This window comes from Colobus angolensis, unplaced genomic scaffold (assembly GCF_000951035.1).
Source record: "Colobus angolensis palliatus isolate OR3802 unplaced genomic scaffold, Cang.pa_1.0 Scaffold13, whole genome shotgun sequence".
NCBI lineage: Eukaryota > Metazoa > Chordata > Mammalia > Primates > Cercopithecidae > Colobus > Colobus angolensis.
Genome location: NW_012114252.1, coordinates 11814117 through 11839245, shown reverse-complemented (window position 1 = coordinate 11839245; position 25129 = coordinate 11814117). Strand labels below are relative to the sequence as shown.

The window sequence follows — 25129 nt, the reverse complement described above, 5'->3', positions numbered from 1 at the left end:
CAGTCTCTAAGGACATCCACTGGTTCCGTTTTCAGTGTTGATATAAGTGTTACCTTTTTAATATAAATTCTTTGTATTGGACAGAATAATTGTGTATATTGAGAGTAGAAGTGATGAATATCCAGATGTGTTCTAAATAAGGGAAGCAAGAGATGTCCCACTTGCAAATGGGAGATTTATTTTAGGTTTTATGCATTTGGTCTTTTATATTGTGTCCTTGTTCTTATGTTCATGGCTCATATGCAGGATGGTTTCTGATAATTTCATCGTGTAATTGCATTGTTCTCCAAATATGTTTATTTTGAAATCCAATTAAAACACAACATTTAGTACATGGTTGATGCAGTATTCAGTGGCAGAGACTTGGTTTTACTAAGGTGAGTTATTTTACTCACTCAAGTAGCAATTTAAAGACGAATTTCATTTCTGAGCTATACTATTAATTATCCTAATTTATATTTATTGCAACCTCTAAGACCACTATTTTGTCTCTTTGTCCACAGTCTTCAGAATCTTTAAGTAACTGTTTCATAGGAAAAATCCTGGAGAAATTTAATAGAAAGAGCTTTTATGAAGTACTTGAGCATTTATACCACAAATAAAGATAGGATAGCTTTAGATCATTTTGAAAGTTTGTAAATTTTCACAGTCCATTTCAAGATTACTCATCTCTTCCACCTGATTTCTCATGTTACACCTTCAGATCTTCCTTGTAAGCAACTGACTGCATCTCTACTTTTAAATCCTTAGAGTGTTTTCCAAGACTGAAGTATGAGAGTTACAGAGCACACTGTGTCCACTACAGGCTAGACTCTACACTAAACTCGCTTATTTTCATTTTACAGCCAAAAGATGTAGATGTCATCATACTCATTTCCTCTATGAGAAAACTGAGTCACAGAGAGGTTAAATCCTGCACAGAGACGAGATTTAAACTCAGCTCGTCCTGTCTTCCAAATTGACATTCCATTAAACCACGGCAATCTTAAATATTTCTGTGAAGAACAGATTGTCTTGGGCTTTCAGATTTAGGGTTCATGTACTTATACCTTCTATCCAACCACAGATACTTGGTGAGAAAGCTGCTGTCACTCTTTTTTAATATATAGAGCAGTGTTGACCAATGAATTTTGACTGCCTGATACAAGGCAAGAGACTACCTGGTTTGGGCTGAAAATGTCTAAGATGTTTCTATCTCTGTGGGCCTAGAAATCGACTTAGACTTTCTGAGCCTGTTTCTCCATATGTAAAGGGGGATGCCAAAGTATCTACCTCACAGAGTTGCTGAGGATTAAAGATGTTATTACATGAGCAAGCAACATGCTTAGAATGAATCTTGGCACAAACCAAGCACTCCAGAAAACAGTAGCTCTTATTTCAATAATCTGTCCTGTTGGTGTCCATTTTAATTGCGTGAGGAGCCCTCCCCATGTTTGGCTTAAACTTCCACAGTCTCCTGGGAGGTTTGCTTTCCCGGCAGGACTCAGAATCAATGTGGGAAAAAGTGGCCTTTCTTGTTCTTCTGCTTGAGTTTGGACTCAGTCCCGTTGTTCCAGACTCATTGTTTCATGACACTTTCTGACACGAAGCAAGATGAAAGCATTGGTTGCTATTACGAGTTTTATATCTGTAGCTGTCAGTGTTACAGAGACCCCTCACTGGCAAGTCACCTTGCATTGAACCCTATGGTCAGGTACCATTTTGTAGCCCTGGGCACTTTTATACAGTCATGTTTCATAGAAGGTGATTTGAGCTGGTGTACAGGACGATTTGAGCTGGTGTCTGTCAAAATCGTTGTTAGTTTCCTGTTGCAGCTGTAACAAAATAACCACAAATTCAGTCACTTAAAACCACACACATGTGTTCTCTTAGAACTCTGCAGTTAGAAGTCCAAATGGACTTCATTAGGCTAAACACAAGGTATCAGCAAGGCTGCATTGCTTTTGGAGACTCTGGGGAAGAAATGACTTCTTTGCCTTTTTCACCTCCTAGAGGCCACCTGCATTTGCGTTTCTTAACTTTGCGAGAGTCTGTAACGGTGTCTTTATAATGCCTCCAAATGGCTGCAAAACTAACACATGCTTTTGTTTTTATGAAGCCAAATGGATTTAGTTGATTTTTGACCATGGAGTTGGGGTATGGGGACAAGGTTGGCAGCCATTTTTGTGTTGGTGTAGTCCAACATATTACATTCCAGCCAGTGTCTGTGGTATTCTGTTCTAGTCATTATAGACTTTTGGAATCACGAAACTGTGAAGCTGTAAACAATCTTACAGGTCACCCAGTACAGCCTGCTATTAAGGAATACCCTCTACAGTAGTGCTTCTAAAAATTCAATGTGCCCACGTATCACCCGGGAACCATGTTAAAGATACAGATTCTGATTCAGCAGGCCTGTAATGGGGCCTGAGATCCTGCATTCTTTTTTTTTTGAGACGGAGTCTCGCTCTGTTGCCCAGGCTGGAGTGCAGTGGCCGGATCTCAGCTCACTGCAAGCTCCACCTCCCAAGTTTACACCATTCTCCTGCCTCAGCCTCCCGAGTAGCTGGGACTACTACAGGCGCCCGCCACCTCGCCCGGCTAGTTTTTTGTTTTTTTTTTAAGTAGAAACGGGGTTTCACCCGGTTAGCCAGGATCATCTTGATCTCCTGACCTCGTGATCCGCCTGTCTGGACCTCCCAAAGTGCTGGGATTACAGGTTTGAGCCACCGCGCCTGACCTGATCCTGCATTCTTAATAAGCTTCCAGGATGCTGCTGGTCCAGGGACCACACTTTGAGTAACAATGCTCTAAAGCATTCCTGACAGATCATGCTGCCTCGGGGATTAATCTGGTACAGATTCTTTGTATTTTGAAAATTCCAGCTGTCATATACACAGATAAGTAATTCTTGGATCAAAGCCAATCTAAAAACATATCCAAAACTCCTCTGCTTTTAAAAAATGTAAACCAAAATGACATTGCAATTAAAGGAAACTTTAAAAAATTGAATGTGTGTGTAGAGTCTGAAGGACCTTATATTAAAATATACAAGTAAAAAAGAATATGCATACACATATGTGAATACACATATGTACACACATACATATATATTAGAGATGTATGTGTTCATCTGTCTACACAGATAGGTAGAGGGATACATCATGCATCCGTATTAAATAATGCAATTGTGAAGACCTCAAGTCAGATAATATTTTGTGGCACTGACTCAACTTTAACATTTTCCTTTATATGATTTTTTATTAGAAAATAAAAAATTGAAAAGTACCAATTTGGACTTTCCTGTAGATACAAGCATAAATCTAAATGTAATGTCATCAGCCTTTTTACATTAGAGAAACTGACACCCAGTTTCAAGCACTGGCTGAATTGAGTTGAGTTGAAGTGGGCCATGCCACTAGCTCTAACTTTAACGCTGGAGTTACTGATTTTAATATTTAAATGTAGGTACTGCACATATTTATCACCTTAATTCTTATTTAATATTTGAAAGTTACTGCTTTGGAGAAAGTCAGCTAAACAATGATGATTATAGTGTATCAAAATCCATTGTAAGTGATTATTTTAATAACTCTGAACCAACAGGGACACGTAGACATTCAGACAAAAAACAACCTAATTATAATGACAGCACCAAAGTGAAGCTGTGACAGTTACAAAACCAATTTAAAAGTTTCTTGACAGCCATGGCTAAAAGCTTTGTTTGGATCTTTCAGTAATGACAGTTTACTTAAGACGTAAATCCACAGTTAAGGAAAATAGAAAAAGTTGTGGCTTTTCTGCCATGTAGATGAAATGGAAATCAGCAGAAATGTTTTTAATAGAACATTATGCTGAAAGGAGTATAGAAAAGGAATAATAGTTATGGAATTTAACTCTCACAATGCAAGAAAGACTAAATAACAATAAAAATTTTAATGCACATAGAAACGTGCCAGATAATTTGCCTATCTGTGTTATGAAGGTCAATCATTTCTGCAGGTAAATTGATGTGCATATAAACATGTTGATTGGCAGCTCTAGAATTTGATTTTGTATTACCTGTAAAATAAAGTCAAAGGCAAATGAATATGCATCAATAGCCACAGTGACAGGAAGCCTTAATAAAAATCTACTTTCCCAATGTCACTGGCATGTCTCAGATTATTAGATCCTTGTCAATGTTTCTTACCTCACTAGATGCTGGGCTTTGATATGCCACATAATTAATTCTTCGACCTCGGGTAATTAATTTCTCATTCCTGAACAGAAAAAATGCTTGATTCACAAAATTGCATTCCTTTTTTCTGTAAACCTTTGTAGAATATTTGTAAGTGTAATCACCATTCTAAGCCCTTTACAAATATTGACTCATTTAAAGTCGATAACAACTCTTTGGAGTAGGTACTATTTTCTCCACTTTATCAATGAGAAAACAGAGGTTTAAGTAACTTCCCTGGGGCCACAGTGCCAGTAAGTGGCAGAGTCTCAGCTTCAGGCAGTTTGGCCCAGAGCCCATGCTGTAGGATGAGGAAGACTCCATGAAAACACATACATAGAATCATAGAGACATTGGCAGTGCTCAGAGGAGGCAGTTCTTGTTCTCTTACCCCATTTTAAGGCTGTACTTTAGCTAGGCTCTTTGAGTTGCAAGGACTAAAGGATTCTCAGGTCAGATCAGTAAGGGCATATGTTCATAAATACCCAGAAGAAATGAAACCTCAGAAAGAGGATGTGTGGTGGCACTAGTCCCTGGGCAGATGTGGCTCAGCTGTGTGTTGTTTGCACTCAGTTCCTTCCCATAGGTCTGCTTCTCTCTCCTCTTTCTGCTGCCCAGGGCTTTCAGCCTCCACTCTTTCCATATAAGTATTCTCTACCCCACAGTGGGCAGTGGGCCCCAGAATGGACTTTAAATAGACTAGGGTAAGAGCCTGATTCTGTTGTGTACTTGCTGTGTGACCTTGGAAAAATGACTTAGTCTCTCTGAACTGTGTGAAATGTGAGTAATATATCTCACCATACAGAGCTATGGTGGATATTAAAGTAGATAAAACAACGAAAATATGAATAATATGGATTATGACCAAGTGGGATTTATCCCTGGGATACAAGGATGATTCAACATATGGAAATAAATCTATGTGATACAGCCTATCAACAGAATGAAGGATAAAAACTATATGATCATTTCAATTCATACTAAAAAGGCATTTGGCAAAATTCAACATCTCTTCATGGTAAAACCCGTCAACAAAACTGGGGATAGAAAAAACATATGTCAACATAATAAAAGCCATATATGACAGACCCACAGCTAGTATCGTACTGAATGGGGAAAAACTGAAGGCCTTTCCTCTAATATCTGGGACATGACAAGGATGCCCACTATCACCTCTGTTATTCAACATAGGACTGGAAGTCCCAGCTAGAAAAATAGGACAAGAGAAAGATATAAAGGGCATCCAAATTGGAAAGGAAGAAGTCAAATTATCCTTGTTTGCAGATGACACGATCTTACATTTGGAAAAACCTAAAGACTCCACAAGGAAACTATTAGAACTGATGAACAAATTCAGTCATGTTGCAGGATACAAAATCAACATACAAAAATTAGTAGCATTTCTATAAGCCAACAGCAAACAATGTTAAAAAGAAATCAAGAGAGTAATGCCATTTACGGTAGCTACAAATAAAGTAAAATTCCTTGCAATTAACAAAAAAATTGAAAGATCTCTATAATGCACACTATAAAATAGTGATGAAAGAAATTGAAGAGGACACCAAAAATGGAAAAATATTCCATGTTCATGGATTGGAAGAATCAATATTGTTAAAATGTTCATACTACCCAAAGCAGTCTACAGATGCAATTAAATCCTTATCAAAATACCAATGATATTCTTTACAGAAATAGAAAAAAATTCTAAAATTATATGAAACCACAGAAGAGCCAAAGCTATCCTAAGCAAAATGAACAAAGCTGGGGGAATCACATGACCTGACTTCAATTTATAATTCAAAGCTATAGTAACCAAAACGCCATGGTACCGCCATAGAAACAGACACAGAGACCAATGTAACAGAAGAGAGAACCCAGAAAGAAATCCACACACCTACAGTGAACTCCTTTTTAACAAAGATGCCAAGAACATACACTGGGGAAAAGACAGTTTCCTCAAAAAATGGTCCTGGACATCCATATGCAGAAGAATGAAACTAAACCCCTATCTCTGTCAATCAAATCAAAATGGATTAAAGGCTTAAAGCTAAGACCTCAAACTATGAAATTACTATAAGAAAACACTGGGAAAAATCTCCAGGACATTGGACTGGGCAAGGATTTTATGAGCAATACCCCCATAAGCGCAGGCAACCACAGCAAAAATGGACAAATGGGATTACATCGAGTTACAAAGCTTCTGCACAGCAAAAAATACAATTAACCAGGTGAAGAGACAACACACAGAATTCGAGAAAATATTTGCAAATTACCACTCTGACAAAGTATTAATAACTAGAATATATAAGGACCTCAAACAACTCTATAGGAAAAATCTAATAATCTGATCAAAAGATGGGCAAAGATTTGAACAGACCTTTCTCAAAAGAAGACATGCAAATGACACAAACAGGCATAAGAAAAGGTGATCAACATCACTGATCATCAGAGAAATGCAAATGAAAACTACAATAAGACATTGTGTCACCCCAGTTTAGCACAACCACTATAGAAATCAGTTTGAAGGTTCCTCAAAAAACTAAAAATTGAGCTGCTGTAATTTCGCAATCTCACTGCTGGGCATACACCCAAAAGAAAAGAAATAAGTATATCTAAGAGAAATCTTCACTCCCATGTTTGCTGCAGCACTGTTTACAATAGCCAAGATTTGGAAACAACCTAAGTGTCTATTAACAGATGAATGGATAAAGAAAATACAGTACATATGCATAATGGAGTACTATTCAACCATAATAAAGAACGAGATCCAGTCATTTGTAATAACACAGATGGAACTGGAGATCATTATGTTAAGCGAAGAAAGCCAGGCACAGAAAGACAAACATCACATGTTCTCACTTATTTGTGGGATCACAAAATCAACATAATCAAACTCATGGACATAGAAAGTAGAGGATGGTTGCCAGAGGCTGGAATGGGTACTCGGGGGCCGGGGGGAAGTAGGAATGCTTAGTGGGAACAAAAAAATATATAAAGAATAAACAAGACCTACTATTTGATAGCACAATAGGGTGACTGCAGTCAATAATAATAATTGTACATTTTAAAATAACTTAAAGAGTGTAATGTAATTGTTTGTAACTCAAAGGTTACATCATTCTCCATGATGTGCTTATTCCACATTGCATGTCTGTATCAAAATATCTTATGTACTCCATAAAAAATATATATATATACACACACAACACACTGTGTACCCACAAATATTTTAATGTGAATAATATGGCCTGGAACATAGTAGCCATTTAATATATGATAACCTTTATAATAATACTCATTAGTTTTTAATGTTTAATTATCTCTCTCTTCACATAGGCAGTAGACAGACTTGGACCAGACTTGGGTTCCAGTATTGAGTCCATCTTCAATCCCTGTGTGACAGTGGGAAAGTTATTTAGCCTCTTTGAGCCTCAGTTTCCTTATTAGAATAGGTTCCTAGGGCTGTTATGGGTTAATTTACGTAAAGCACCTAGAAAAACTCCAAGTAGATAGCAACTACAATGTAGATGTCAGTTACTAGAAGTTGTAGTAAAATTTTCAACAAATATTTTTGGAAGTAATAAGTAAAAAAACAAATCTTAGGGTTCTCCTACTTCTCCCATTGTATAATAATCATCTCAAAAATGTTTTTATCCACAGTATTCTCCCTTAACACAGAATAAATTAATACTTGTTTTGTATTACTAGCCTTTTTAAAGCCATTTATCCATACAGTCAGAATTAAGGAGAAATACTACCCAATCAACCGATTAAAAAATTAAGATGCAAGCTATACACAAATTAAGTGATACGTATTTTCCATTTTTAGTCAAAAGTCTCTGAAACCATCTTCCTAGTCATTGTTTAGCTGCCTGAAAGAAAGGTTCCCTTGCCCGCCCAGTTCAGCAGTACGAGACATGGATGGCTTTATCTTGGAAGCCCTGTTTCGCAGAGCAGCACATCGCAAAGGTGCTGTCAGCCAAGGCCTAGGCCCGTCCATTACATTGAATCATGAGGTTTATTTCTTTGTTAAGAGTCTGTCTGTTTTGCCCCCTCAGAAAATGATGCGATCCTCGGTTTTCCACATGTTCATCCTGAGCATGGTGACCGTCGACGTGATCGTGGCGGCTAGCAACTACTACAAAGGAGAGAACTTCAGGAGGCAGTACGACGAGTTCTACCTGGCGGAGGTAAGCGGCTCTGCGCCGGGAAGCTCGCTGGGCAGCGAGCAGGCGAAGCGCGGACGGTGCCTCTTAGAGATGCGAAAGCGAAGTGTAGCCTGTGCATTACTGGACTTTCACCAAAGCTGAATCATTGTCTGCTTCTTAAGTGGTTCCTCTGGGCATGGTGTGGCTTGATGCATTTCCTGTCGCTGTGGGCCTGAGTCATTTTCCTCACAGTATTTCCCGTTGCCCAGGTAACCCTTTTCCCCTGGGCCTTTCTCTAGGATCTTGCTGTTTTCCTATCCACCTCTTATTATCTCTCCCTTTCTCAGCTTACATTAGTTTGTTTTCTACTAAGTACAAGCAGGCACAGATTCAGAAGATCATAAACAAGCAGGTCAGCTCAACAATACCTAGAAGGGGGCTGGAAGGAAATATAGAGAGATGATAATGATAATTACTGCTCTAGAAATGGGTGTTACAACCTACATTAAAGACATCAATTAAAGGTAGGTTTCATGATTAAATAAGTAAGCATCTCCCTAGCACTCTACATATCATATTAGAGTTTTGGAAGAGTACTTCCTATTGATAAAGTCATTTAGTTAACACCTGATTCTTAAAATATTTTAATTTTTATTTCTTTCAATAAGCATTTTGCATTTATAATAAAACATTTTAATAATTTTCCAAGATCTTTGTTTTTTTAATGTAAAAATTTACCTAAACTATATCTCACAATTCAATGGTTACATATTTATGAAAAAATTGATTGACAACATAGAAACCCATTCATCGTGTGAGTGAGGTATACATATACAGTTGTACAATGCTTCAATAAATCCAACCTATGAAAAAGTAAACTGAAAAAGCAGAAAAGCCACAATTTGATTATTTCATATTACCAAAGCATTTTTCACATTAAAAAAATCAATTTGTCATATAATTGTTATTAGATTCCTAGAATTCTCTCAGTACATTTAAAAACATACTTGGTTAATAAATGTTTAGTCTACCCACACACAAACTTTTCTGAAAAAGAATTGATTGCATGTACCTATTGAGTGTAGACATCTTTGTGGATATCAAGAAACTTTTAAGTAGTCACTTCTGAGTTCTCCTCTTCATGGAAGTGTATCTCCTGAAACAAAATATCATTAATACAAAACTTTTACTGGGCTACAGTCTCTGTGATGCAACATTGGCCCAATAGCTACCTGGTATATGGAGCTTACAAATCTAGCAAAAAAAAAAAAAAAAAAAAAAGTAAACCATAAGAGTTTTGTGCTATGGAGAACTAATGACAGGGGCTGATGAAGAAATTATATCCAGCCCAGCCTCTGAAAAATAGGTATAATTTTGCTGAAAATCAAGCACACAATGAATGGATTGTCATTAAAAGCAGAGAGAAGGTCAGGTTTGGTGGCTCGCGCCTGTAATCCCAGCACTTTGGGAGGCCTAGGCGGGTGGATCACGAGGTCAGGAGTTCGGGACCAGCCTGGCCAACAGGATGAAACCCCGTCTCTACTAAAAATACAAAAAATTAGCCACATGTAGTGTCAGGTGCCTGTAATCCCAGCTACTCTGGAGGCTGAGGCAGAAGAATCACGTGAACCTGGGAGGCGGAGGTTGCAGTGAGCTGATATCGCACCGCTGAATTCTAGCCCGGGCAACAGAGTGAGACTCCATCTCAAAAAAAAAAAAAAAAAAAAAGAGAGAAACCTGGACTGATACTAATATTTGCAGGTACATTTCTAACACAGGGAAAGAACAATGAAGGAAACCTCATCAAGTTATTTCTTTTTTTCTCAGGAAGTCAGAAGCAAGGTCTGCATCCGGCCAGATAATGAGATAATGCAGTGGGAAGCTGAAGAAGAAAGGGGAGAGGGAAGAGGTGCCTGGGGATAGGCAAAAAATTAACAATACAGCAAATGCAATATTAAAGATCCATTCAGGACTACAGATTTATAGTGACACCGAGACAGATCTGCAACTTTTTAGCCCTGTATAAGAAGATGGAAAAGCAACATTTAAATCAATCCAGCTTTAGGGATTTTTTTTTTCATGCTGGGGGAACTGAGAAACAAGGGGAAAAGATGGATTGCTGGCAGTGATGGCAATGATGACCCTGTGGTCTCTGTTGGATGTGGATTGGAGGAGTGAAGGTGAAGGATCAGTGGTCTCTATATGGTTAAAGAACAGGTACCACTGAAGTGATGGAATAATAGAGCTAGAAAAGGTTGTGATCAGAGAGTGGAGTCCAGGATTTTACAATTCCGTAGTAATTCTGAGTAATGAAATACAAAATCTAGGGTGTCACATGGATGTGGGTGGCTTAAACATATTGATGGAGTCAAGGAAGAAATGGAAAGGACTGTTGAAGCTAAGGCACTGGCTGAGTCTTCACATGGACGCTGAAGTCACTCAAAGTGAGGCCAGTTCTTGGAGAGAAGAGTGGAGTCAGGGAACAAAGTCATGGGGAATGAGCAAGTGACTGATGAACAGATTGACAGAAGGACAGAAGGCAACACAGGGAGAATGAGTGCCTTCTGTCCTTCTGTTGGTGAATTCATGCATTCCATGAGGTATGTTTTAACCTCATGGAATACATTGCAAAGGAGTATCAAGGAGTAATGGTTGGGGCACCTCTTCCTCATCTACATATTCTACTAGAAAGGGCTGGAAAGGGCTGCAGGGGCAACTCATGCATTTGGGAGAGAATCAGTTGAGGCACAGACAGAAAGTAGATTCTGGGAACAAAGATTGAGAATGTAGAGGAAATTATTTAACATAGAAGAGACTCAAAGATTACTTCAAGGCTCTGAGGAGGGAGAGGTGGGAAGATCGATGAGATAGAAGAATGATACAAGAATAATGGCATCAGTAGGTAAAGAGCTGCTGACCAAAATGCCAGGGAACAAAAGCAGAAATGACCACAAGAGATTACAATTATGCTAATCTCTCTGAGAGGAGGAATCTGCATCTGCTCCTGAGGGAATCCTGACATTAGAGATTATAGTAACATTGCTCTTGTGATCTAGCCCAGGGTGGCCAGGTGGTCACACTAAACCAATCCTGGAGCATAAGTGAAGAGGCCCTCCACACTGGCAACAGCAAGGGATGGAATTCTTTAGTAAATTTTACCTAACATTTTCACATACAAAATTGATCCTTTCCTAACGTATTTATGTATGGTAGATGATTTATCCTCATACTATAAGAAATTCCAACAAAATGTCAAATAATTGAATACTGTAGAGTTGACTGGTTATTATTCAAGTGTATTGTAGAGTCTAGGAGTAGTTGGTAAATCCTTGTCTTTTTTCTCTTTTATATAATATTAAAACTAAAAACAACCCCAATAACAGACAGACAGGACTGGATGGTAGAATTCAGTATATATTATGTGTCCAATAATTGTTGTCACCTGACAATAATAAGAAGAAAAGGGGTGGGAGGAAACTTTGAGAGGTGGTGGATATGTCAATGGCATTGATGGTAATGGTTTCACGGGGGTACACTTATTCCCAAACTTATCACACTGGTTTACATGAATGCAGCTTTTTACATGTCATTCATTCTTAACAAAGTGGCAAATCAGTTAACCATCTAACAACTAACTCTTTGAAATCCTGGAAAAAATGAATAAATAAATAAACTAGGTAGTAGTGGTTTTGTTCACCTAAACAACCAGATAGACCCCATCAGTTTACTCTTGAACTACTTAAGCATTCTGAATTTATTCCACTCTAGGTTTTGGGGATTTTAGTGGTTTTTTTGTTGTTGTTGTTTTCTTCTTCTTTTTTTTTTTTTTGAGACCGTCCCACCCTGTCATTCAGGCTGGAGTGTAATGGCACCATCTCGGCTCACTGCAACCTCTGCCTCCCGAGTTCCAGTGGTTCTCTTGCCTCAGCCTCTCAAGTAGCTGAAATAACAGGCACACTCAGCTAATTTTTGTATTTTTAGTAGAGATGTGGTTTCGCCATATTGGTTAGGCTGGTCTTGAACTCCTGGGCTCGAGCGATCCACCCATCTCAACCTTCCAGAGTGGTGGAATTACAGGCATGAGCCACCACTCCCGGCCATTCCACTTTGTTTTTTATTTTGTGTGTTTGGCTTTCCCCAAGTATGTTTGGTTTTAATTCAAATTACATTGCCATTTCTCTTTGTATTAGAAACTTATACATGAGACAAAGTTATTTGTTTCCAATGAGTGTGAAAAAGTCAATTTAATTAAACTTACTTTTCCATAATATATTCTATTTTTATAAGGTTTATAAAAATGGCTTGAGTTTAGGCCAGGGGTCGGCAAACTCTTGCAGACCCAGATAGTAAACATTTTGCCTTTCGTAGACCACCCTCTCTCTGTCTCAACTACTCAGCTCTGCAATTGTACAAAAGTGAGTGTGATCTCAGAATGGTTGTTTTCCAATAAAACTTTATTTACAAAAATGGATCTTGGTTTAAGCTATAGAAACAGAGAGCATGTCAACTAACACTCTCGTATTAAAGTCAAATATTTTAACATTGATAGCAATAAAGCTACCATTTTTTGGAGGGCCCATTATGCACCAAGTGCTTTAAAAGAATTCATTGTTTTATTTAATTCTCAAAATAGTTATAATAACAGCAATTCAAGTTTGTAGACTATAATGATGCAGTATTTCAGGCAATAGCATTATGTAATATTTTGAAAAGTTTATTTTTAAAATAGATCACAACAGGTCATGAGCTTTTAAAGAAGTAATTTTTTAAGTTCCTACATTTTCCAGAATAAATTATTTAGAAAATCTAAAATAAATCACTTTACCCATTAGGAGCCAACTCACAGTCTAAAAATCACCCTTTAAGAATAAATTAAGCTGCTTAGCTTCTGTTGAGAAGCTGGGGACTTGTTTTGTTACTTTGGATTAATTAACCTAAATTTAGAATTAGGTAAGAAACAGGAAAAAGTTTACCTCTTTTCTAGCCTATGATAAATTGAAAAAGGTAAGGTTTGTTTTCCTCTGTAAGAATTTCAACTTTTCATTTTGATCTAAGAGAATATATTATTATTGCACATAAAATCATATTGTATAATGAACATAATTACATTTTAAAATATATATTCTTGTTTTCTTAAGAAATAATAAAATACGAGCAATATTTTTCTTATTATTGTTACATATGAATGTATTTGTAACCATTAGGCTGTACATTAAACAAAATTTATCAGCACAGGAGATTAACAACTTTAACAAAATTCTTCTTTTGAGAAACTCACAAACAGATGGGAGATATACAACAAGCAAGCAAACGGTCCTACAGAGGCCCAAAGTTAGCTCTTTGTCACCTCCTAGCATTATCCCCATCTATGTTCTCTGATTTCCTCCAGACCTATCTAAATGGGGAGCTCAGCCCTCTTCCACCTCCTGGTGTTAAATTTTAATGAGCACAGTCATGTTTTTTAATGAACCCAAAAGGGAGAAGGAAGTCCCAGGACTCTGTGCTACATACTCCACAGTAAATTAACTAAAACTCCTCTTTCTCTCAACTCTGTCTGTCCCTCCTACCCAGCCTATTCCCACATCTCCCCAACTTGTCATCAGCCAGGCAGGCTCTTCCCCTGCTACTCATGCACAGCAATTCCACTCCACCCCCAGACTTGCATCTTCACTTGCTCTTTGTTGAGCTACACAAAGAGGTCTGCTATTAAGAGGATCTAGATTCATCAGAAAAGAAAGTATCATCTATTACTTAAGCCCTCTTAGTCCCTCACAGGAAATATTTCTTTTAAATACGTTCAGAGTTTCTCTGCAAAGATTTCACAGGGATATAAAATTCTTCATCTCATTTTAATGATAAAGACAGAGAACAGAGAGGAAGAAGGGCCTAGTATCCTTTCTTACATGGCTGTTGTGCTTGGTGATGGGGAATCAGAGGTAAATAAATAAGGCATGGCCATGGATGTGTGACTCTAGGGACCTCTTTCTACTCTTAGGAGCTATAGTTCTGTGAGAATCTAAAGAGATTATCGCGTATAATCTTGAGTGAGGTTTATACCTAAAATTTGTAGCAATAACATGATTTATCAAAGAAATTTTAGTATCTAGAAGAAGAAATTAAGAACAATTTCCAAGTCAGTGTTTATCTCAACACATCATATCCATATGAGCAGTTTCAGTTATTAAATCCATGTCTCCAATAGATCTAAAAATCATTCTCTATTGTGGTAGAGAACAAAATTATGTATTAAGTTGTCTTGTCGGAGGGAATGAGTCATAATCTGCCAAGATGCTAGTTCATTAAGAGAAGTTACAGCTTGAGAGAACGTTGTTTCTAAAACAGATTATTGATGAAGCAAAAGGTGCTGAGACTAAATTAATTTTACATAAATAAGATTTGGTCAGGATTATACCTATTTATGTCAGACACCTATGATGTCAGAAGCAACCATTAGCCTTTGCATATTAATGTGATTATTTTGCAGGATTCTTTTTCTATAGTTATTTATTTTTCCTTCTTTTTGAAATTTCTATCCTTTGAAAATATGTGACTTTCTTTTACTTCCTTCTTAATTAGAAAGTATTTCATAAATTCAACCCATAGAGAAAATATTATAACCAATATTTGTGGGTCCATCACCCAGATTTTTAAAAAATTAATAGTTTTTCATGTTTGGATTAGGTTTTTCATTCAGAAATAAAATATCATTAGTAGAGTAGAAGCTCCCTGTGTACTACTTCTTGATCTCCTCCTTCTCCCTAATCTACAGAGAACTATATTCATCATATCAATGCATGTTTTATAATAGTATGAAGTATTAAGATGCCACTTTTCTCGTTCACTCATCCTTATATTTGGGAAATTGATTCATGTCAATTTAAGCATGCATTTATTTGTTCTGCATATAAGGGCAATGGGTATTTCAATTGCTTCCAACTTTTTACTGTTGAAAACAATGCCTCAGTAAACATTCTCATTTGAGTTTCTGTGCACATTTGGGAGAGTTCTTTCTAAACATATCCCTAGACTTAAAACTGTGAATTTGTTAGATATGCTCACTGTCAACTTTGCTAAATATTGCTAAATTGAACTTCAAAGTGCTTGCGTCAATTTACATTCCTACCAGGATATATGAGCAGCTCTACTTCATGCTACTTTTTTATGTTCAGGATTTTAAATTTTCTTATAATATAATCATTATAGTCTTAATATACATTTTCTTGGTTACTACAGAGATTTGACCTTTTTTTCATATTCTGTCAGTCCTGAGTTTCCTCTTCTATAATTTTACCTGTTTAATCTGTACCATAATTGATTTTTCAGTTATCTAGTAATATGCAGTGCAGACATCTCCCAGCGTTCAGCTTGTCTTTTAACTTTTATTTGCTGTCTTTTCTTCAATAGAAGTTATTAATTTTAACACTGCAAGATATAGTCATCTTTAATGTTTGGTTCAGTGCTTTTTGTGTCTTATCTATACCACAGTTACGAAAGACATTCTCTTATAGTAAAGGCTAGAGTTTTCAAGTTGTGCTTTTTCAATTTTAGACTCCAATACATTTGGAATAAGATAAGGACTTGAATTTTTTTCCCATATATAAACAATTGTCCTTCAAAGAGTCATTGAAAATTCATTCTCTCCTCACTCCTGTAGTGCCATTTCTGTCTTATACCAGGTTCACACATGTGCACGATTGTATTTCTGGACACCTCAGTCTGTGTCTATACATCAAAGCTTTAGTTGATAAGATGTTGTCATAAGTGCTATCCTTTATAATAAACCTTGAGATCTATTAGGGCATTCTCACTGATGTTGATATTCTTCTTCAGATTTGTTTTATCTGTTCTTGGCCTTGCTATTCCTGCTCTACATTATGAAAATTTAATTCATTTTACTAATGAGATTTTAATTGATGTTAAGAACATCTCTATTCAGTTATTCTAACCTTCCTTAGCGTTTTCCAATAATGCTTCATAATTTTCTCCAAAGGTCTTCCACATTTTTTTTGTTAGATTCATGCCTACATATCCTACAGTTTCTTTTATGAATGAAATAATATCAATTAAATTTTTATTGATGTAGGAATAATATTAATTTTTTTTATATTGACCTCATTCATAGCCAGCAACTTTACTACAATTTGTTGTTTGTGATCATCTATAGACTTGATTGGAATTTCTATGTAGATAATTATATCTTGTGAAATTAAGGTTTTGTCTTTCCATGTCTAATTATTATCTCTCTGATTTTTTTCTTCTTTTATTGTCCTGGTGCGGTTTTCTAATAAAATGTTGAATAGTGGCAGTGATAGTGGACATGCTGGGTGTTTTTCTATATTTTGATATGAATACTTATGATCTCATCATTAATGTTGTTTGTAGGTTTTTATAGATGCCTTTCATCGTGTTAATAAACTCACTTCTATTTCTAGGTTGCTAACAGTGTTTCTCATGATGAATTGAGTATTCAATCTTCTTCTACATATATTGAGCTGACTATACAGACTTTCCTTTTTAATTTCTTAGTGCAGTATATTAGAATAATAGATATTTTGATACTGAAACTGTTTTAGATTCCTGGAACACTTGATTTTGTAGCACTACTTTTAATAAACAAATCCAATATGCTGACATTGTATTATGAATTTTCAATCATAAGGATAGTAGTTCTATGATTTTATTTTATTTTACATTGCTAGTGTGATTATGTTAGGGAAGTTACACTTCCTTTCACAAATGAAATAAACATATTTTTCTCTTTTTCTCTTCTGTGAATAAAGTCCCTCTGGAATGCCATGTAGGCCCATTGTTTGGAGTGGAATCCCTGGCGGAGAAAGGGAGAAGAGAGACCTTGATTAATGACTTATTTTATGGTTTGATTATTACGGTTTATCAGTTTGATGGTTTATTGCTTGCTATTTATAGAGATATTAATTTTAACTAATATCTCACATTTCCACAGTTTTCTCTCAGGATTTTTATAATCTCTATTGAAACTGAAGGTATAATCCTTTTTGCTGCCAGTATTGTTTATTTATAACTTTCTTTTTTATATAAGTAAATGACTTCTGATGCTAACTACCTGGATTTTAGACCAAACTTTATAACACAGGGCACAGTCCTCTACAAGATTGCCCTTACTTGAGATACCAACTGTAAGCTCAGGGGGTTCTAGGGCCTCCCTGACATATGACAAATGATATGGCTAATGTGGTTGATATGACATATGACATGTCATATGACATATCAACAGGCTATGAACTCGGGGGTTCCCACTAGCCTTCTCAAGTTTGATAATTTGCTAGAATGACTCATAGAAATCAGGAAAGTGCTATACTTCTGATTACATTTTTATTTTTATTTTTTATTTTTTTTGGAGACGGAGTCTAGCTCTGTCGCCCAGGCTGGAGTGCAGTGGCGCGATCTCGGCTCACTGCAAGCTCCGCCTCCCGGGTTTACGCCATTCTCCTGCCTCAGCCTCCCGAGTAGCTGGGACTACAGGCGCCCGCCATCTCGCCCGGCTAGTTTTTTGTATTTTTTAGTAGAGACGGGGTTTCACCGTGTAGCTCAGGATGGTCTCGATCTCCTGACCTCGTGATCCACCTGTCTCGACCTCCCAAAGTGCTGGGATTACAGGCTTGAGCCACCGCGCCCGGCCCTACATTTTTATTAAAGCAAAAAGGATACAAATCAGAGCCGGGGGAGCATCAGGATAAATAGCTAATGCATGTGGGGCTTAATACCTAGATAATGGGTTTGTAGGTGCAGCAAACCACCTTGGCACACATTTACCTATATAACAAATCTGCATATCCTGCACATGTATCCTGGAACATTACATTTAATTGAATTGAATTTAAAAATAAAATAAAATAATAAAAACAACTAAATGATTGTGAAAAAAAGTTTGACAAAATTAATTTTATTGAGAGTAAATTCATATTTTGAATTTTAGAATTTTGTTTTCTTTCTCATCAGATTTATTTAAAATCTTCGCATGCTGCCTCATTTGACTTGGGAGATTTTCTTATTTCTCTCTCCCTCCCTCTGTGATCACTTCTACTTTCTTAGGGATATTGCAGTTGCCTTAACCTTGAACCCACCATTCCAGAGCCAGGTTTTTAAGTGTCATTTGGAGATTGCTGGCCCCTTGATATGGGTGATATCACAGTTCTTGTCACTAGTCCGTAGTCCATAAAAGATCTTGTTCTGATTTTTCAGATAAGCTGATTATTTCTCCTCCTGTCTCTGGAGGCCTGCAGCTTCCTATAAGGTCTTAGCCTTGGGTAGTTGCTCTCACTGTGCTTTCCTTAGCAAGGAAACCCATCCTAGTCCCTGTCTTTATGCTACAAAGGTTCTTCTTGTCTTTACCTTATCTAAGGTGCCTTAGTCTCCTCACCCTATAGGAAACATTTGGGTCCAACATTGCCTGATTCTTGACCTGGCATATATTTCTGTTGCATTTCTGGTCTATAAAGAGGTTAACCTCGTTTAGAATTCCTTCCTGCCTCTTTGGTTTCCTGTTCTTTTCCTTTGCTCACAGTGTGTTTAAAACAGAAGGGGTTTCATAAATCATGAATTCATTTTGCTATCTTGCAGGGCGTCCTCTTTTCTAGAAAAGTGATTTCTGCATTCCTCTGAAGACATTTGGTTTTATGATATTTGTTAAAATGAAGAGTCATTTATTTTGGCCCCAACAAAATCTGACACCCACGTTTGAGTTCATTAATCACAAAAAATGACCAAATTAAGAAAATAATCAATCTTTCCGCAGCAGCAGTCTTTGACATTATTGCTGAGTTTAATTTCATTTTCTGGGAAACTTCAAGTAAATAGGTTTCTTCTGACAATTACTTTTTGTGTATGTTTCTAAAAGATTTGGACATTATCTTGTTAGGTAAAAATATAATACAATAATGACAATCTGGACTACTCAACCATCCATCTCAAAGTTTGCTCTTTCTAACATACTGATATACACTATAAGCTAAAAGTGGGTGATTGACAGACAGCTCCAGACTGATACAGGTAACCAGTAATCACTTCTTGGTGTTATTGAATCTGAATTTCATGTAAAAGAATGTGATTGCCTGAACTGATTTTCCTGTGAGCTTTGTCCCGTAACCTTCCTTTGTGACAAATATGCATTCTTTTCTCATGATATCCATTATGTTTCTTTGAAATTAGAAAACAGAGACTGCAACATAAATATTAGATAACATATTTCAAATATCTTCCCACGTATGGGCAATGTCTATCTCTACTATTTTATCTCACAGGCCTGTGTTTATGAGATTAAACTCTGCTGTTGTTACCGGTAGAGGGTCTTGACTGCAAGTTGTCCAGGTTCTTGACGTTTTGAATAAAGAACTGGACAAAATGCACAGAAAAAAAAAAAAGAGTGAAACAAGGAAAGCGAGATTTATTGAAAGTGAAAGTACACTTCACAGTGTGGGAGTGAGCCCAGCAGCGCTCAAGGGCCCCAGATACAGAATCTTCTTAGGTCCAAATACCCCCTAGAGGTTTCCCATTGGCCACCCCATGTAAATGTTCGCCCCATGTAAATGAAGTGGTGGCACCCAATCAGAGGCTGAGGTGAAGTTACGAAGTTACATTCCTATGCAAGTGTCTGGTTGGGAAAAGCAACCATTCAGAGGTACATTCAATTATCCATCTGCCACACAGAAAAGGTAGGGGCTTGCAAAGGGAGTAGCCCCTGGTCCTTTTGTTACTCAGACATGGAAAATTAGGGTTTTTCTTTCAGTTTAGTTCTAGGAAGTCAGCGTGAAATGGCCTTAGGTTCCCTGCCTCCAGACCCTATTCCCCTGTCTCATTATGGCTACATCAAACCAGGTATATTGGTTGAGCATGCATTCTCAACAGGGTGTAAAATCACCTCTGAAGGGGTAAAAATATGTTCTTAGTTGGTGGGGGGGGTAGAAAATTCTCACTCTTTTATAATGCAGATTGCTATGTAGACCAAACAACCAAAGTAGAGTATGTAAACAGATACATAATACGTTAGAGGTAGCAAAACTCCATGAGGTGGTGATTGAGAACAAACTCTCTAAAAGACCTCTTAGAAGAGGTGATTAAATAAAAAAGATTGGGAAACACTGCTTTAGGGTATTTGTAAGAAGAAATAAATATTTCTCTTCTTTCCTATGCATTGTTTCTAAGTTTTCTTAAAGTAATGCAAAAGAAAAGAAAAGAAAAGTTTATTATACTCTCATAAATTTTGTCTTAACTCTTAAAAAGTTAAGTTTTAACTTGCAGGTACTCACAAAGGTGGGATGCACCGCAGAATATGAAACAGAAGAAGGGTACCAATGAGACCTTCTTGGTGCGGGGGCTGCAGACTGAGGAGGGCCAAAGCAGTGGAGGTCTGCCAGGCTCAGAGTGACAAATGGAAGCCAATCTTCCACTTTTCCACAGGCTGCCTGCTGAATGCCTGCGATTTGCAGAAAGCCTTGAGATTAGACACCTGCTCAGGTGACTTTGGTGGGAGCCCTTCAGGCAACTAGGTTCTGCAGAGAGCCCAGTTGCCTTCTCCCTTTCAGATGGCTCCCAGCAAGCCCCTGGCAAATTCCACCCCGTCCAGCTACCATCAAGGTTGAGTTCACTGCGATAATCTGGAGCTGCACCTTGAGAAGTGGTTACTAGAGCTTGCCTCCACTGCTTCGATTTTGGTTCTTCCAAACTATTATAGTCCTCTGAATTTAAGTCCTATACCAAACCCCATAACCTACACTGAAATAATTAGTGATCATTTAAACTAATTTGATTTTCCTAATCACCTTCTTTAAATCCTGACATAGTTCTTCTCTATGGCAGAATAACCTATACCTTCAGGTAAGGTGGGCATATTTTTATGTGCATTGTTTTTCCATAAAATGTTATCACTTTGGCATTAATATTTCAGACAGCTAGAGTGTTGGCTTGTAAAAGTTAACAAATTATGTTCAAAGCAAGGCATTTGATTCCAAGAGAATCTGGAATCAGGAATTCTAGTAGGAAAATCAGTAAGGCTATAGCTATTTAAATACAATCACATAACAGTTTACTAAATCTTTTAGTGCCTTTTAGTGTCTTTCAAAAAAATATCGTTTTCCCACAAAAGAAAATCATAATGCAAACAGATCCAGCTGCATGTTTTACTATAAATTATGCTCATTTAAACAGTTCATTCCATCTGTCCTTTTGATAATATATGCAGTTAGTAAAGTGATTAATTGTATGTATATATAATTAGACAATCTATTAGAATATCTTTCAGGCATTTATTAGTAGTGTTCTTAAAAAAACACTGTAAAATGGATCACCACTCTTTTTTTTGGAATGAAAGTCTCAGCCTGAAAATACAGGTGAAGGGAGAGATGATGTCATAGTTGTCTGTTACTGTTTCCTCTGCTAATATAGCAACCAGGTCAGGCATGTGGATGGGACCTTCACAACACATAAATTTCAGTTTCTCCTGAGATCTCCTAGTACCCATAGGAGAGAGAACAGGTTTAGGTCTTCCCCATGTCATTGCAAGGCCAGAACTAAGACGCCTGTGCTAGAGAGGGAGTACCACTTGCAGGACTCGCAGCAAAGTCTGAGTCCTCTGGTCCCCTGAGGCCACTGCTCAGGGCAGAAGGCATTTCATCTGCAGGGGAGCTGGACCTGCCTGCCTGCTGCTTGTAGTCCAGGAGCCATCCACAGAGTCCTGTGGGTCTCAATGGGCCAGGAAGGGAACCTCACTAGAGAATGAATTACTCCAGGTGGAGAAGGGGGTCAATAAATGACTCCACTCGTTTCTGGGAAATCCTGTCAGCAAAAAGCCTCCTTCAGATGTTCAGCAAAGGAACTATGGCTTTTCAGGTTTTTCACCTCCGTAAACTATGGTGCCCTCTACTACCCCTCATTTGCCACTGCTTAAGACAGCGTAAAAGACAAACGACAATTACACCAGAAACATACATCCATGGCGAAGGAAAGAAAAGTTAATTCACACATGAAGGGAGACTCAGAAACTGAGGATGAAACTCAGAGAATCAAGACAAATGTCTAGTATGGGAATTTCCCAAGCAAGTAGAACTGATGGGAGAGAGAATAGTTTGTTGTTGTTGTTGTTGTTGTTGTTGTTATGTCTCCAGAAAAATAAGTAGGGCACAAAATAAAATTTCTGTAACTTCAACTAAAAATGTGCAAAAAATGAGTTTAAAAAGGGCATAGTCCTTGAGAGCTAGTTTTTAATATGGGAGATGAAGTGAGAAAAAATAACTCAAAAAGTGGTAGAGATGTAATAATAAGGGCAAAGTAAAATAGTCTGTCCACACAGCTATGAATAATAGCAGTCCCTGAAGGAAAAAGGAAACAGATAGAAGAAAAGTTGTCATAAGCAACAGAAGAAAGCTTTCCTAAATGAAAACAAACAAACAAACATAAATCTGCAGACTGAAAGATCTCATTAAATTTTAGTGAGATTAAATGAAAACAGATTCTTACTCATGTCCTGGTGACCTTCCTTGGTTGCAAGCATAAAGAAAAAACCTTGTTCAGCCTCTGAACAGGCATAAGTAACCTGAAAAAGTAAAATACATTTATTGTGCAATGGATGACTCATCTACAATATTGGAAAGTAGAAGGTAGTGAATCAGTATACATAGACTACTGAGAGAATAGAACTGCAGCTCCAGAATCTGTGCACAGACAACTTGTTCATCTGTCAGTGCTAAAAATGCATGTTATATATAAAAGGACTAAGAGCATACAACCCTTGATATTTATTTAAGAAAACTACTTTAAAGTGTGCTAATCACAAGATAAGTAAATTGCAATCTCAATGACTAGATAGAAGAAGAGAGAACTGATGGGCACTGGATCTCAATAGATAATATTAAATATGTCAAATAGGGATCTTTGAGAAAAAGAGAAATGAAAATATTCAAGAAACTAGTAATAAATGTGTAAACTATTTCAGCAAAACGAGGACTTCAGAAAGGGTGTGATATCAATGGAGAGTGGGATGGTAGAAGTGTACTGTGAAGTTTGCAGATGTGTGGGGTGGAGGGATGAGTGAGCCAGCAATTTAATTTTGAAGCAATAAGAAAAACGTGTAGGTTTGATGTCTAACCATTGAGAAGTAAACCAGGGGATTAGAAAAACCAAGTTGAGTGCCCACATTAATGAAGGGAGAAAGAAATTAGCAAATAGTTGACCAAGTTAAAAAAAAGACAAGATAAAGTTAAAAATGAAATAGCAATGACATAAAATAAACAGGAAGCATAAGACCAAGTATAACTTTGGCACATTCTGTTTGAGTAGGTTGAATTTTCCTATCAAAACCCTAGAAAATCTGGGTATGTTTAAACACAAAATAAAATTGTACACTGCCTATAGGAAGCACATACAAAGTGGCCCTGAAACGTAGCTAAAAATTGTTTCCACAAAACACCTAAAATATTAAAACATTTTAAATGTTCAGCAGAGTGTGCAAAAAATTAAGGAAAATTCTTGAGGCCAAAAATTAAATGTGACATGAGTCCAGAATACCAGATGGGCCCCAAGGCAGTGGCTGCCCTGAGGACATTTGCATATCCTTGTGACCAGAACTTGCAGTTTTCAGGACTGTGTCCAGGACAGAAGAGACTAGAGGCCTGTGCAAAGTGAAGAGGCAGAAGAGAGGGCCCACATAACCTCAGGAAGGAAAAATTCCATCCCTGAGAGGGAAAAGATGAGGGAACCATCAGTCTGGAGCTTGACCCCTGGCAGACCAATGTTATCTCTGGCCGGGCATGGTGGCTCACGCCTGTAATCACAGCACTTTGGGAGGCCGAGGCAGGTGGATCACTTGAGGTCAGGAGTTCAAGACCAACCTGACCAACATGGTGAAACCCTATCTCTACTAAATATACAAAAATTAGCCAGGCGTGGTGGCATGTGCCTGTAATTCCAGCTACTCGGGAGGCTGAGGCAGGAGAATCACTTGAACCTGGGAGGCAGAGGCTGCAGTGAGCTAAGACTGATCACACCACTGCACTCCAGCCTGGGTGACAGTGAGACTCTGTCTCAAAAAAGAAAAAAAGAAGTTATCATGTTATCTCTACTGAATTATGTAAGACAGGCTGCCCACTCATGGGGTTGGAGCTCAAAATCCCATTATGTCCAGAACCTGAGAAACAGCAGCCAAAAGTTGGTTTAAGGGGGACCCAGATTTCTAAGATGACCCAGGTTCCCTGGAAGAACCAATTCTTTCTGGAAAAATATGTATTCTAAATGCAGATCTTGAAAATCTAGAGACAATTAATGACTTCCTGGCAAAACACAAACTGCCAAATTGATGGATGAGATAAGAAACCTGATCTGAGCAGCAGTGGAAAGCTTGCTCCACCATCACCAAAAGAACTGTGCCCATGTGGGTTTCCTGGTGCTTTCTGTCTGCTTTTAAAGGTGTGCTAATTCTTATTTTATTTCAGAGATTATCATACACAAGATAGAAAACTGTGCAGTACAAATGATAAAGCTAGCATAATCTTAGCCAAAACCTGATAATGATATACAAGTAAAATTATAGGCCAATTTCACATATAACAGTAACTGTGAAAATTATAAATAAAATATTTAACCCAATAAAATCCAACTTGTTAGCATTATCATCTAGAGTTTTTTTTCCAAAGATAAATAAATGGTTAACATCAGGAACTCTTGTGGTATATTTCATTGCCTCAGTGAATTGAAGGTTAAATCCTTTGAAGGAGAATAGGAAGAAAAGGAAAGTCTTTAAACATGGTAAAAATTA

General features: G+C 37.4%; 1 protein-coding gene across 1 annotated transcript in view; it reads left to right on the top strand.

The window, feature by feature from the left end:
• The window catches only part of NALCN (sodium leak channel, non selective), a 338653-nt gene that overhangs the window by 126439 nt on the left and 187085 nt on the right, over positions 1-25129 (top strand). Inside the window, exon 10 of the mRNA XM_011933944.1 lies at positions 8257-8388. Coding sequence (XP_011789334.1) covers positions 8257-8388 — 132 coding nt within the window. The remainder of the gene's footprint in view (positions 1-8256; positions 8389-25129) is intronic.